The sequence below is a fragment of the Eimeria necatrix genome, genomic scaffold (genome assembly GCF_000499385.1).
Source record: "Eimeria necatrix Houghton genomic scaffold, Enh_scaff25, whole genome shotgun sequence".
NCBI lineage: Eukaryota > Apicomplexa > Conoidasida > Eucoccidiorida > Eimeriidae > Eimeria > Eimeria necatrix.
The window spans coordinates 118,422-133,923 of NW_013655219.1; the positions used below are offsets into that span (position 1 = coordinate 118,422).

Consider the following 15,502-nt stretch of genomic DNA (forward strand, 5'->3'; position numbering starts at 1 on the left):
TGACACTCATGAGTCAGTAAAGGAGACATTTCGACTCGGGATATGCTTACATTTTGCATTGGAGACACCGCAACTGCTGGTTTCCCAGCCAGCTGAAGCATCACCTGAGCAGCACGCATCTTCGTGGAAGAGCGGAATTATGCCTTGAACTTATACCTAGCACCAGCAGAAAATCAGCATCAGACAGGCAACTCACCCCGGCGACGGGGTACATTAGGCATAAGAGGACCTGACCACGACGGCAAAGAAACCGTCACTTTAGCAAAAGCATCATCACCTTCAAGAAATGAGTGGGGATGATGTTTATCGAAGGCACTTCCAGGACATTACACATTATATGGAAGATTTACAGGGCTTTGTCTACCTTTCCATGAAGCCCGGATGAAGTTTGGGAAGAGGTAGGGAGTGTGTTTCAGCCGAAACACTACTGTATCCATAGCTATTCTGTTACTTGGAATACTTCAATATCATTCCCGGTTTTTCTGGATTTTTTAAAAATTCAATTGTTCCCGAAGAATGATTGAGCTAATAGGAAAAAGATTAAGTAGTTAAACCCTTTTCCATCTGTACTTGAAAATATGAGGATAGAATGGTATTTTTAAAGCAAGTGACAGACCACGACCGGTGTCTGAACTGTTGCAAAAGGTGCCGGTACAGCGGTAATGACGTCAATAAGAGAGCCCAACTAGGGGATTCGAAGGCTGTGCAGTTCCTCGCAGTATTGGCTTCACGCGTGCTCTTACTCAATCGCAACATTGACGCACTCATAGGGGCTTCTTCGCTCTTTGTGAACTGCGGCGGAACATCTCAGCCCTAGGCCAACGGTGAGTGTCACCAGCGTTGGACAACATGTTACTGCATTGTTGCCTGGGGCGTTGCACGAACTTTTTGTAGATTAGCTCTGGTTGGTACGAATGCTGTTCAGCACGCGAAGCGGATCTCTAGCTTCTACTGGGCATTAAGCTCTCCTCTGGAATCGCCACTTGGATGACATCGCCGTCGTAACGTACGTCTATATGGCGGGCAGAGGATCTGTCGCCTGCCCTTATTGACTGAAATGCACTAAAAAAAATTCGGTCCCACAACTGTGGCTGTTTTTGAGGTTGTGTGCAGAGTAGGTCACTTCGGACAATAACTTCACTGTGGAAGATCACTGGCTATTCTCTAGGCAATACTCCGCTAATTGCTTGCTCTACAGGCATCCGTAGGCTTTATTTCTACATACATTAAAACGGGATTTGTCAGGGCAGCATCTTCCATGCCGGCTAGAGGGCTTTAAGGGGGGCTTTGTGTTGTACTCTTGATGGGGCGTGGACTCTTCTGCATCTATTTTATGGGGGTCCTTGGTATGCGGCCTGCTGTCGGGAGAGACAGTTTGGGAAGTGCTATCACTATATGAAGAAGACTCGATCCCGCTCCGACTTGTTCTCCTTCCTGCCTGGTGTCCTAAAAACGACAAATCGATATGCGTTCGCAGGCAAGGTTTACCCCAGCAAGACGTCGCCTCCATCTCCGTAGCTACAACATCCAGCGGGCTACATTAAGAGTTCTCCGTAGTTTGTCCTTGGAAGATATCATTTTCACCGGAGATAGATGCGCTAGCAATACTATTGGAAAACTCGTTAAGGAATTATGGCATGAGGGCGTGCCTTTGAGGCCTCTGCCCAGTTAAGGAATTATGGCATGAGGGCTTGTCTTTGAGATTTCTGTCCGACGCACTTTCAAACTATTTCAAGGACGTTTTTTCAGACAACCATAGCATGGATGAAGAGTTCAAGGAACAAATGAGTGCTCTCTTTCGTTGACGATCCGCTATAAGATACTCGTTTTTGTCGTTGCCTTTTTCCCTTAGCAACCAACCCTCTTTCTCTAGAAGAGCAATGCTCGTTATTCACTCCTAATATATTTTCGTTCACCTCAAGAGGCACAAATCCTCTACATACCATAGGTGACCCTGGGTTTACTTTTTATCCACTATTTTGGCTTCATGACCTGTTGCATGCCGCTGGACCCAAATCTTCTTAGTTGCTCCGAAAATTATGTGTAGCTTTTGCGGAGGTTACTCTTGCCTCTGCTGGTATGTGTGCTTCGCGAGAAAGACCCGCCAAAGACCTTTGGCTGCTCTTTCTCGCTCTACGCGGTACGAATCGCCGGAGGCTCTATCCCTTGGCTGACTCTTCGCTACTTGAGCTTTGCTTTTGTGTGGTTGTCGTAGCAGTTGGGATATTCTTCGATGTCCCGGAATTGTGGAGAGTCTGCTGCCCCTCAAGAAATCTCCTGAAAGAAAAAGCACGAATGTGCAGATACTGCCCAGTTTTTTATATACTAGGGCACTCTCAATCCGTCGATTGAGACGTCTCGTTTTGTTTGCATACAGCTGCTAGGCGCTTGCATATGCGCCTTCCGCCAAGTAGTCTAAACGCCTAGCTCCACCCTCTAGCTATCTAACCAGAACGCGCAATTCACGCATTACCAAATGGATGATGAGCCTTCTATAGACACAAAAAGAATTAAACACTATTCCCCTGTGGCAGTGTGATCGCAGCCTACAGGCTTGGCTCCTTTATAACTTCGTCACAATGTGTACGACAACAATATGACTTCTTAAATCAGCTTATTATTTATTTGTTTATTTACTTCTAGCATTCTTACAGTTTTTAACTATCTTTTTTACTCAATTGCATTGCTTCTTAGCCCCAGGCGCTACCTGAAGGGGCGCTGGCTGCACGCCGCGCATTCGTCGTACTGCGTGCAGCTCCTGTCAGCCCTAAAAAGCACGTGGTCTTGCCGTGGTGGACCTTGTGCAGCATTTCTTCCACCAAGTCCTTTTCTCTATCCTTCAATACTTTTCCCCGGTTGTTGGTCTAACTGTAGGAGCCAGTACTACCACCGCAGGCCATCGTTCACCCTGCGGGTCGTCGTTAGGAAGCGCTCAGTGGCTGGGCGGCCTGGCTGTAGACAGCGAGGCAACCGCAACATATCGGGGTAAGTATACTGCCCACAACTTTTAATCAGGAACAGTTGGCAGCAAATTTGGTGACTGCAGCTACGTAGCAGAGCTCGGTCTTGAGCTGACGTGTGGACAAAGGGGACAGCATCGGGGCCTTGGTGACGTTGGGTGATTCCGCATTCCTCTTCATGCTGAGACGCAAAATGGACTGTGTAGAAAGCAGGTGCCACCCCGACGACCCTGCAATCGACGGACTTTTGGCTCCCGCGATCGGCGGTTGCGCCCTTATGATCGTTTAGCGCTAGCTCCAAGCGGACTGAAGGGACCTGTCGCTCTCTGACGAGGTCCCAGTTACCTCCAGAACCAGCGACGCAGAAGAAAAAAGTCTAAGAGATATAGCCCCGAGAAACTAATCGTGTAGGCCATAAAGAAGATCAGAGGCAGAAAGCTTTGTCGGGCACATTTTTTAACACGCATCAATTAGTTCTTTGGATGCTTCTGCCTAGGCCTTCAATTTGCACGAGAGAACTACAAATCAGGGCAAATGATCATCGCAAACTTCTCCATGCTCCTGAATTAGGGCTGTGAGATGATCTACCTAATTGTCATGCATATCACTTGGCCAGGAAGCTGAAAGAGAGTGCGGGAGCACGAGAGCTCTGGCGGAAGCCAACTGAGCCCTGTAGCATTAGCTCATGCCAGCACCAAAGTCTTCAGCAGCCAATGAAAACTGCTTGTGCGGCCGTTCGCTTGTTAATTGCTGGACCTACTGCTCTACAGTTACATTTGCTACGGTGTAGTCGCGGTAAGTTTTTGGCTGTCCATGGAGAGGCATGTGACCCATGAATGTTCTTTCATAGGGTTACTAAGACAGCAAGAATAGGATTCCACTCACAATCTAGGGCGCACTGAGGGAGACTGCCAGGGTGCAAAGGAAAAGAGCCTTGTTGCCTACTGGGGGACGCATAACAGCTGCCGCACCCGATTCTTTTTGTAGGCTGTAATTGTCACACAGAATAGCGTAGAAGGCAGTTGCTGACGCCGCACAATGCAGTGTTAACATCTAGAAACTTACGGGAAGAAATAGCAAAAGAGTCGTCGACACAAATGGTGACAGTGCCTGGAGTAACCGCAACGCGCAGCAGGCGCAGAGGCACACAACAAAACAAGGGGGCAGTGCGGAGCTGCAGATGCAAGGGTTATTCTGGGCAGCCACTACGGAATGGGTATACCATTGGCTTCTACTGCAGTTTGGCAGAGGAAGCGTTCTAAGAATGAGGAAGCGATCTAAGAATGACTGTAGCGAAGATTGTAATGCGTCAGAAAGTTCAAAGCGCAGGGCCCCGTGAGCAAAGCGCGGTGGAATTTAAGAAATAGCTATGCCTTTTCAATAAAAGTGAAACTTACATTGGGAGGAGGAATACCAGCCTAAAACGGATAGCGCCGCAGCCTCTGCGAGTACTGCCTCTGGCTCAGTACTGTAGGTGGACTGTAGTGCACAGCACCTACTGCTGCGACTACGTTGCTACCTGCCACCTCGAGTAGGGGCCCTTGATAACCGTCCACCTTCGGCGCATTTCCTTGAAACAGTAGTCCAAATATCACGAAATACAGTTATTTATAGTTTTTTTCAAAATCTGTTCTTCTGAAAATCCACCCCACTCGGAGTTCTCGCCTCCTAGGCTGTAGTGCGCAGACACTACAATGGGGCTTGCTGGTGACCTATAGAGGATAGCTAACTGATGATCTATAGGCGGTTAAGAGGTTGAGACGCGGATTGAGCGCTGTAACCTCTTACTAGTGAAATACGAATGCAATTAATTAACAAATTAACATGTATAGACTAGAAATGCCTGCGAATGCTCTAAGAATGGGGCTGCCGACAACGCCGGCACAGGTGCGCGTCACATCCTCACCGGACCAGCACAGCAGGAACAGGAAGAAATTACTTTCATGAAAATATGGTTTGAGAACTTGAAACAAAACGGTCTGTTAAATGCATTTGCAGACGTTACGCGACCGATGCGTCGGTAGTAAAGAATATTTCTCAGAACTCCCGAGTTGTGGGCAGTGCAGCATCGTAAACGCTGCAGAGAACGCAGTGTACTAGATAGGCCCTGTGGGGAGGAGGCCTGCACCGGTGCCGGCGCTATCGCCAGCCCCAATATCCAGGTATTTACAGGCACGTCTAGTGTATACATGCTAATTCGCCGACAAATTGCCTAACTTCGATCCTGGTAAGAGGGTCCTGTCCTCGTTCAGTGTTTTGACCTCTTGTACGTCACCAGCTAGCTATCTTCTATAGGTCACCAGCAAGCCCTATTGTAGTGCCTGTACAGCGAAGGTGAAGTTGCGGACGGCAGGCTGCGTCGTCTGGGTCGTCGCGAACGAATTCCGGCGAGCTCCCTGCAGTTGGCAGGCCGACCACGAGTGCGAGGAGCGGCGCGCGCCTGTGCTACTGCAAGCATCAGGGGTGTCGGTGGTGTGTCCTGCCAGCAGGTTTTAGGAGGTTTTAGAAGACTGGGACGGCGAGACAAGGCATCAGCCACTTGATTGCGCGCTCCTTCAGCATAGGTGATGTGCAAATCCGGGAACTCGGCCAGGAAGTCTAACCAGTGGGCGATGCGTCCGCGCAGAGGCTTCGATGCTTAGAGTCGTTGGAGATGGGTGAGAGCTTGATGATCAGTCTAGGCCGTTACCTTGGAAAAACGGAGCAAGTGTGACCACGTGTCCAGGGCTGTGACCAATGCCAAGAGTTCCTGATCGTAGATCGAGTATCTCTGTTGTGTGGGGTTCATGACTTGTCTGACGAAGCTGATGGGCTTGCCGTCCTGTTCTGGAACTGCTCCGATCGCATAACCAGGGGCGTCCGTGTATAACTCGAAGAGTTTCGTGGTGTCAGGGACTTGTAGTGTAGTGAAGTCGATTAAGCGCTGTTTGAGCTGCCGCACCGCTGTAGATAGACATCTACAAAGGTTGTAGATAGACATCTACAACCTTTATTAGGACAGGGCGTTATGGCTTACCTAGATGATGTCCTTATCTATAGTCCCGTTCTTTCCGGGCGTGTCTGTGTTAGCCTGGAACGTAGCTGGAGCACCCTTAACGCCAAAGGGCATTACTCGGTACTTGAAGAGCCCGAGAACGGAACGGAAAGCCGTCTTTCAACGGTCTTCCTTAGCCATACGTATTTAATGGAATCCTGCTGCAAGGTCCAAAGTGGAAATACTTGGCGCCTCCTGTAGTACACTGCGTTCTCTCCAGCGTTTACAATGTTGCGCAACCCTCGAGTCTGGTCTTCAATGAAATCTTCTCTCCTACCGACGCATCGGTCGCGTATCGTCTACCAATTTATTAAAAAGACCATTTTATATCAAATTCTCAAAATCATATTTCATAAAAGTCCTTTCTTCTTGTTTTTGCTTTGCTGGTGCGGTGAGAATGTGACGCGCACCTGTGCCGGCGTTGTCAGCAGCCCCAATCTTAGAGCATTCGCAGGCCTTTCTAGTCCATACATGTTAATTTTTAAACAAATTGCATTTCGATTTCACCAGTAAGAGGTTACAGCGCTCAATCGGGGTCTCAACCTCTTAACCGCTTATAAGTCATCAGTTAGCTATCCTCTATAGGCCACCAGCAAGCCCCATTGTAGTGCCTGCACACTACACCTCCCAGCAGCTCCAGAATGGTTTGAATGGGAGGTAGTGGAAAATCAGGGGTTATTGTAAGGGCATTCAGAGCCTAGTAATTAACAACCATACGCATCTTACGCTCCCCGGAGACATCATCATGTTTGTCTACCATGACCGTAGGAGAGCAAATAGGCGAATGGGCTTGCCCGATCCAACCATTGCTCGATAATTTAGCTATCTCCTGTTTGTGGATTGTGAGCTGATCTGGGGTCATTCGGTATATCACAGATTTCGCTGGAAGTTTTCCAGGCACCACTAGGATATGGTGATCATGAGGGCGGTAATCCTTTAGGTAAGTTATCAAAAAAGACCGCTCGATACTCCTGCAACACCTGGATAATCTCGAATGGAATAGCCTGCGCCTCTGTCGAATTTGTCCATTCGCCGAACAGAGTGTGCTCGAGTTTTGCCATAGGCCAGGGCGACTCCTCTTCACCCACCGCTGGCTTCAAGGCGGTGGAGGCAAAAGGACTATCCTAGCCGGAGGATGTGGGCTGATTCCCAATTAAGGCGCAGCAAAGCGCGCCTTGCCATTCATCCGAGAACCTTAGGGGCACCGCCGAACCGGCTTCGGGCAAAGCCAGTAGGAGATGCAAACCGTGCAATGGTGCTCTCAGACTCTTTGTGTCAGCCGCCGCCTGACGAACGAGTGACGTTATCCGTGCCTTCGCCTTAGTCTTCGCATGGATATTCCTACGCCAGCCAACTTTTAGGTGGCTGGCATGGGAATATAGCTGCCTCCTCGGCTGACATACCCGCCACTTGTTTGGCCAATACCTCATATGCTTGCTCTGCCGGGGTCCTTGGGTGGACTACGGTGGGATTGTCACCTTGCAGCTTTGCTTCACCAGTCCTAACGACCGGTAACTCGTAACACTGGCCATTCACATAGGTTCGGAGCTTTTCAGACAGGAAATGCCAGGCCAACGTATATTCCGTCAGCCAATCCAAACCGAAGACCAAGCCATAGGGAACGGGTCCCACTTAAGTCCCCGGAAAAGCGTGCATGCCCGCACCAGATTGTCAATCCCGTCACAACCGGATCAATGCGTAATTATTCACCTGTAGCTTCGGTGAGCCTATGCTCTTCTGGAAGTCTCCGCACCTTGAGCTGCAGTCGTTCAACTGTTTTGGGACTAATGAAACTTCTCGAAGCCCCAGTCTCCAAGAGAGCCTCACATGGACTCCCTGCTAGCTCGTTGCGAAGCACCGCCATCGCAGCCACATAGCACAATGCTCCCCCCGTGTCTTGAGGCTCTTTCGCGCAAGTTTCCTGCCACCAGTGTGGCGCAAGCTCTGTTGCGTCTGATCTGTAGCCGTCTTCTGTTGCCTCTGCAGACTTCCTGCTGCTAGCCATCGTCGCGCCGGGAGCCTCTTTACACGGGATCGACGCTGACCCAGACTCCAACTGCGTTTTCCAAAGAGGCTGAGTCCCTTCCGCGTGCCCATCGCTCGTATTAGTTCCTTCCGCAGTGTTGCGGAGTTGGTTTCCCCACTCAAGGGAGACTGGAATGGCACTGGGGCCTGTCGCTACCGCACACATCATTCCACCCCCTTGCCATGGCTACGTGGCCTAGAGCGCTCGTCTCCGACCATGCCTAGGCCCCCTTGTTTAATCGTTCCGTCTTCTCGTTGCTACAACATGTGGGCTGCATACTGCTCTTCTCCTCCGGCTCGCTCCGGCCTCGTTCGTACGTAGGACAGTCCCTAGCAGAGTGCCCCACATCGCGACACTAATTGCGTATTTCCCTTAGACGTTTGGTACGTTGTCCGTTGATAGGGCAGACACGTGTCGGATGTCCGCGACCCTGACACTCATAGCAGTTTGCGTGGGTTCCCCCAGGGCGATATTCGATTTCCTGGCGCCGACGGGGTCCATCAGCTTGGATTGCAGCCCTGATGGCTCGACTGGTCCTTTCTCGGAGCTCCAGCACGCTCTGCTTGGGCTCGTAGAGGCGTGCTGCGGCTGTCGCCGCTTGTCCCCACGACCGATACTTCACCTGCCCGTTATTGGTGATTAGAAGATGGAGGGCCGTCTTTAGCCCGGTGCAGTAGTAGTCAGCGAGTTCATCAGGGGCGACACCCAAACCACTCTCCTCTACAGCCGCAGACCGGTCCGTGTGTGCCTTCGGGTTACCATTCCACCGCGCATTAGCCAACTCAGTCAACAATTGACTCTGCGACATTGTTTTGTCGAAGCGCTCCAAAAGCCTGCGCTGTACTGTTGCCCAGTCGCTAGGATCGATAGTTCGCCGTAGATACATCCAATACGTTAGAGCCGGGCCCACAAGGTGGTCAATACGTGCGTTTCCCCACTCGCGCGGCACCAATCCCATCTGGGTATACCGGCGCTGGATGCGCAGCAAAAAGGCCTGCATAGTGCTGCCGTATTCTGGTAGTATGGGAAACGTTACCCCCGTTTTCCCGGTCCTGTCTATAACAGTTCCTATCACACTCATAGCGGACTGGAACTGGTATCACGTGACGAATGGACTGTACCCTGGAATAACATTGGTCATAGGTATCACCTGTGGGGGCGCCTCCTTATGACCATGCGGCCGCTCTGCCACGGTGGGCTTCGGAGCAGCATGACGATGATGGGCCGGTGTCCCGCTCGGCATTTTGCTTGCTGATATCGTAGAAGTCTCCTGCTATGTGGGGCCGATAACGCGTCCGTTGCGGAGATGCATCCCTTATCGAGCGAAGATATCTAGGTGTGAATCATTGAAACATAGTATTTCTACTCCCAAGTCCGGAAAGAACAAAGATTTCATTCCCGGAACACTGGTTGTGCCGTACAAAGCCATCTTCGTCTATAGCAACAGAGCGGTAGACTTCAGTGCACGCAAAAAATACATTTTGAATCTGTAAAAGCACCAGAAAACGCGTATGCTAATCGACTGCAACGCAACAGTTAAAGGCTCAGGAGCTCTTTTGCATTAGCGTGACAACTGCTCAGTTGAAGCACAACCCGCTTACTCTGACGAACACTTCGTGTGCTCTAATGTTCTGACATTCTACTCCACAAACCTGAAGGTCGCTTGCTGGTCTGTTCATTAGAAGACGTGCACAATTGAATTTTTACCTACCCATGTGCAGCTGCGCCCTTTTCTTACTGAAAAAGGAACTGGTGGGCGAGTCCGTTTGTGTTGCGAGTTGGTTTTTGCCACTGGAAATAAACAGGATGAAGGTGCGGAATCACTGCCACTTTGTACACTACTAAAGGGAAGTCCAGAAACATTGCATTTGTTTGACTACCCAGGGCAGCCGCTAAAGTTATTTTGTTCCTCCGGGAATCCCCAGCCAGTTGGAAAGAATCTGTCTCCCTGAAGAAACCAAATCTTTGGGGGATAGTTGTATGCCTGGTAAAGCCGTGGATTCCTCGCAGTGGACATTTTCGCAGACTGGTTATCTGCGAGAGAGCCATACTTTGCGGCTCTTGTGCTAGGTGAATTTCCAAATATTGTTTGTCTAAGCAAGACGAACATTTCCCCACATCACGTAAAACGATGCCATCTGCAAAAAAGTGGAACAACTGATTTGTTGTTTTATTCTATGAAAAACGCTGGAATCGGGGTTTTCGCTCCCGGCTATGGCACTGGCCCAGAGCTCCACAGTGTGTACGGCGAAGGTTTTTTGCACTTTTTTCAAATATGGGCCAATGCCAAACAGCTAAAACCATAATAAGTCTCGCATGCATACTACATACTAAACCCCAAAACAGCACCTGGTGTGAAGGAGCCTTTTGTTGTGTGTACCTATCGCCAGTGACATTGCCAGCCCTTGTGTGTGTTATACGGAGGAATAATAGATCTGGCGCATAGAAGTGAGCCAATGCTGAGCAGTGCGTGAACCGCCGATATTGATATGCTGGGTATCGGCGTTGACTTAGTTCTCGTGCGGAGCAGCGTTGTTGCAAGCGTAAGAACTTCTGCTGCTCCGCTGCTCCATTGCCCTACGTTCTTCCCAAACTTTACCGTGCTGGACACAGTGGTCTCTAGAGCCTCATCAAGGCTTTCGCTATAGCCTTTGCACTGCACTTGACGCCATGAATCCCCCTCATCGTGCTTGTTTCTACAGAATACGGCAACTTTTCGAGTCTACTCGCTGTGTGCCCCAATCGATGGCACGGGCGAAAGCTCTTCCGGACCTATAATGGAGCAGCAAGGAATAGTAAATGCCAGAGTTGAGTTGACCGCATGCCACAGCGTTGAATATGCAGGTCTGTACTTTCAAATGAGTTGAACAGAGTTTCACGAAAGGTACTAGCTCGAAGCGACGGCCTGCAGAGTTAGCTCTCCGCTCCTCACGTACGAACCGGAGGCTAAACCTCCCACAAATGAAGTAACAGGTGATTTGATTTGAACTTACTCCCGAATGAAAATTGTGAGCTTAATATCTAAACTGAAATGAGGGCAGCAGCCCCGTCTAAAGACTACCGCTGCCGCCGCATGCAGAGCGCAACCCCCTCGGCTGTGATGGAGATTCGGATATCTGTAGGTTGTCTCATTCGTTTTTTCTTGTTGTATTCAGCAGGAAATGCGACTAGAATAAAACAGACACATTGAGTTTCTCAGCAGTGGAGGTAACGGCGGCAGCAGCAGCAGCAGCAGCGGAACTGCCTGTACAGGTGGCTTTTGAAAGTTGGCCGTCTCTTCCGGCGGCTCACGTGTGTTCTCTTTGCTTTCTTTGTTTAACATTTACCACAAGCTCTCAGTTGACAGGCCGCAGCGACGAGGCCCACAACAGACCCCTGCTTGGGGAAACGCTGCAGTTGTAGTCTGCGCAGACGGCGTGGCATACAGCAGAAGTAGCGGCAGCAGCCGAAGCAGCAGTAACGGCAATAACACCGACAGAAGATGAGCTATGACAGAGCCATCACCGTCTTCTCCCCCGACGGGCACCTCCTGCAGGTCACACACACTCCATCCAATGTCTTGCACATTGTGTCGGCTGCATCAGTAACAACAAGAGAAGCACCAGCAACAGCGGTAGCATATGCATCTGATAGGCAAACTATGCTACTGTGGTAGCCGCACACCTGGAATCACCGAGAGTGGGCCTTAAGCTGTAGGGCTTATGATTGGGCTGTTTCTCCACAGGTGGAGTACGCCATCGAGGCCGTTAGGCGGGGCGGCTGCGTTGTGGGCGTGAGGGGAAAAGATGCGGTGGTGCTTGCGGTGGAGAGGAAGGCAGCAGCGAAACTGCAAGAGCCCAGGTGCCACTTAGTGTTTGCAGTGTGTGAATTCATCATGTTTGGAGGATGGCCCACTGTCCCCACGTTTCGTGATATTGAGGTCCCAGTGCATATGTTCGCCTGTTTAATTCAAGATTTTGGCTGCTTGCAGGACTAGCCGCAAATTGCTTTTGCTTGACGACGGCCTGTGCTGCGCCTTTGCGGGACTACATGCGGACGCGCGGGTGTTGATAGCGAAGGCGCAGCTGGAGGGTCAGAGCTACCGGCTCAACAATGACACACCACCTACAGCAGACTATATGGCCAGATACATTGCACAAGTGCAGCAGGTAAGTGCTGCGACGATAGATTTTGTGGTTTTAAGTGCTGCTGGTGATAATCCAATTATTGTCACAGTTGCTGTTGCACATGCCATTGCATTAGATGCAGATACTGCTTTTTCAGCAGCAGCATATGTGATCCTTTCCGGTTTTTGGTGCTTCGCTGCCGTTTGTCTTTCGCCGTCGCTCTCTCCCCAAGTTGCTTGGTTGTCTCTTCCTGTCTGTCACGTTACAACACTTGTTCTCTCTTCCTGTCTGTCACGTTACAACACTTTGTGCCTGCCCTCTACTTTGTGCACTCATTTTGCTAACGCTGATGCTGCGAAAGGGGCCAGACTCATTCGGTTAACGCTTGTCTTTACATTGTGTGTGTCTTTCTGTGCCCATGGTTGCTCTTCGTGTCAAATGTAGCTCGTGTCTGTTAGCAATTGCCAGAGTCTTCGTTGCACACGATTTTCCACATGATGCTCTTGAGTTGAATTTCTCAGAAATATACTCATAGAGGCGGTGTGCGGCCGTTTGGGTTATCTACGCTGCTAGCTGGAGTGGACGGGGAGGGCAAGGTGGCTCTCTACCAAACTGAGCCCTCGGGCATATTTGCGCGATGGAAGGCACAAGCCCTCGGCAGGAACTCAAAAGTTAGTTCGTAGCAACTCTCAACGCCATTACTTGTACTTGATGGACTTGTCTCAAGTCCACGTGTGGTGCTGCTATGGTCTAACTAGCCGTGCAGGTTGTAGTGCTGTCTCGCGGTGTGTTTGTTGTCTCCCGTTCACTCGTTTCCAGGTTTTCCCCGTAATTCTGTAGTGCCTGCGTGTTCCACCCGCGCTGCGGTCAGTTTTTCATATGGCATCCTGTGTACTTGCGTGCCTTTCTGATTCGTGCTTCCTTGTGTGCTCCTCCCAGTCTGCGCCTCTTTCATCTCTTCTTCCTGTGCTGGAGTTACTGAAGCAAGTGGCTATTCATGCAAAAAAGAGAGTCGCTGTACTACCCAAGTCTTCGCATTCATTTTGAACTTGGGTTCTCAGTTACGAATTTTGGAGCGGGCGTAGCCGCTAGCTAGTTTCGTGTACCAATGGACAGTAGGATTTCCATCTTGCTGTACATTGTACTTTTGCTGTAGGCGTCTACATCTTCCTGTCAAACTGTGTGTACATGTGTTTGTGCTTCCACTATTTGTCAATTTCAGACAGTGCAGGAGTACTTGGAGAAGAATTACAAAGAAGACCTGAGCGAGGAGGAGGCTTTCTCTTTGGCGATAAGAGCCCTCACTGAAGTTGTGGAAGCCGGCAAGAAGAATGTAGAATGCGCAATTGTGCGCAAGCATGCAGTTGAGTTTCTTCCAGAAGAGAAAATCGCAGCAGAGGTGAGGGATACAGAAAAGTAGCGGAGCAGCAGCTGGCGAAGTAGCCGCTGTGGTGGCGATTGCAAACTGTGGCGGCCGCGACGGCGCAGCCCAGAAAAATGACCGCTTGCATTCGCATAACGGAGTTGCTCTGCAATAGTGGCTTACCTGCGTTCGGCGTGTGCCGTAGGTGGAGCGACTCGAGGCTCAGAAGAAGTCTGCAGAAGAGGAGGTCAAGCCCTCCGACAGCTAAGACGTTGATCCCCCAAAACTCGTACCGTCAGTCTCCGAGGGTTTTTTGCAGCTTCTTGCGTCTCATGGAGATTCATTCTCTGCTTAGTTGCGCGTGTTACGTGCGTGCATGCATTCATATACGCATGCGTACGTGTGTTAATTTATGCATGCACGCATGTTTACACGCAGACACGCACACATGCGTGCATGCATACAAGCACGCACGCATGCGTGTATAGATGTACACGTTGACACACATGAAAACTACTTATGCACACAAGAGGGTGCCCTACGATGCTTGTACTCTTTTTCTGCATGCTTACCGAAGGAGTTAGTCGAAGCCAAACAGTTAGCAATGGGGACGCCATACATCGTTCCCCGTTGTATGTACAGAGTGCAGGTGCGTGCACTTAGTGTACATACATAGCGTAAAACCAGGTGCAGCCTGGCGAATTCAGGTTGGCGATCACTGCCGGCCAAACGTAGAGGAAAGCGGTTACAAGTGACTCTGAGCAAAATATGCATTTATGTTACCCGCATGCACGCATGCATATGCATGCGAATGCACGCATGCGTACATGCGGGTATACGCTCATCGGAGTACATCTGCACTTCTAGATGGACTGCGTCGAATGCATGCACAGATGCGGCAGGCTTTTATCTGTAAGCGCACGTTTTCAAGCAATACGAAAAGAGGAACTGAGCTAAGGGACAGCCACAAGAACAGGACGAAAAGGAAAGGGTTCCGATTCCAACGAATCATAAATCCTCGGCTGCCCCCCGCCGCGAAGTAGAACTGTAGAGAAAGTGCTACCAAGGATCCAGATATTGGGACTGTAGAGACGGTTGTGGCTCGCCACAGGATGCAGTTCGATGCTGTCCGCTGCACTGCGGGGAACGTGCGGAACGCGACAAAACAATGTCCTACAGTTGATGGGCGCCACTGCTGGCAACAGCGCGCGTGTTCAACGTACTTAGCGGAGGCAACGGGTGCGGCGAGAACCGCAAGTGCATACACACCCAAATATCATTCCTCGCCTCCTGAATGCGGTGAACACAGCAAGCCATCCATCCAGGTGGCACCCTTCCAGTCCCAGGAGTGTGCCTCCCTCTAATGGCCGCTTTTCTGCTGGTTTCCTCAGCCTCCCGCACTACCAATAAACTGCTATCATTGCGACCCTAAGCTCAAGTTATACGGGGACGCCGCGGAGAAAGATAAGCGTCGAAGTTCGGGGAACCCGGGCAACTCCCCATATCAAGCGAGGGGCAAAGCTGCTACATCCTCATAACCTACTGGGAAGCACTATGCTTTGCTAGTTTTGTCTGCAGTTGCAGCTTGCACACACATCCTACTGTGAAACGGCAAACAGAAAACTGTGCCCATGACGCAAAGAAAACCTAACGAGGTTCAGTTCTACCGTTGAGTCTGAAAACTTGAAAAAAAACGCTGCGCAGATATGGACTACGCGGCGTAAATACGTTGTCACTCAGCATGCGCCACAAAACTGATGTTACCCATCATGCAACCTCTGCTGAACGCCCAGATGCCCCGAAATGATGACAGGCCTTTTGTGCCCCCAAGGCACCTGATGTGGCCCTACAAAATCTCAAAGCGTGCTTCAGTGGCGGTCCCACGAAGGTCTGCAACATCGACTCGCCTTGAGAAAATCGTCATGGACACCGTGGGGTTCCTTGGAGCTTTAAATTCAAATGGTGTGTTGGCAGGCTCCATCCTCACCACGGTGGGAAAACAGTTTGTCTAAA

General features: G+C 50.4%; 3 protein-coding genes across 3 annotated transcripts; 1 reads left to right on the top strand and 2 right to left on the bottom strand.

Moving 5' to 3' along the window:
• Positions 1-5,269: 5,269 nt before the first annotated feature.
• Positions 5,270-5,940, bottom strand: ENH_00035700 (hypothetical protein; the record flags this gene model as incomplete). Its single annotated transcript, XM_013585031.1, has 2 exons — positions 5,270-5,356; positions 5,650-5,940. 2 exons carry the CDS (start codon positions 5,938-5,940, stop codon positions 5,270-5,272), a joined length of 378 nt encoding a protein of 125 aa, XP_013440485.1.
• Positions 5,941-7,696: 1,756 nt separating this feature from the next.
• ENH_00035710 (hypothetical protein) lies at positions 7,697-9,101 on the bottom strand (the record flags this gene model as incomplete). Its single annotated transcript, XM_013585032.1, has 2 exons — positions 7,697-8,166; positions 8,456-9,101. The coding sequence occupies 2 exons, from the start codon at positions 9,099-9,101 to the stop codon at positions 7,697-7,699; spliced, it is 1,116 nt and encodes a 371-aa protein (XP_013440486.1).
• Positions 9,102-11,501: 2,400 nt separating this feature from the next.
• On the top strand, positions 11,502-13,757 carry ENH_00035720 (proteasome subunit alpha type 7, putative; the record flags this gene model as incomplete). The annotated part of the gene is made up of 6 exons (XM_013585033.1): positions 11,502-11,555; positions 11,745-11,860; positions 11,991-12,168; positions 12,648-12,797; positions 13,349-13,525; positions 13,695-13,757. 6 exons carry the CDS (start codon positions 11,502-11,504, stop codon positions 13,755-13,757), a joined length of 738 nt encoding a protein of 245 aa, XP_013440487.1.
• Positions 13,758-15,502: the final 1,745 nt, after the last annotated feature.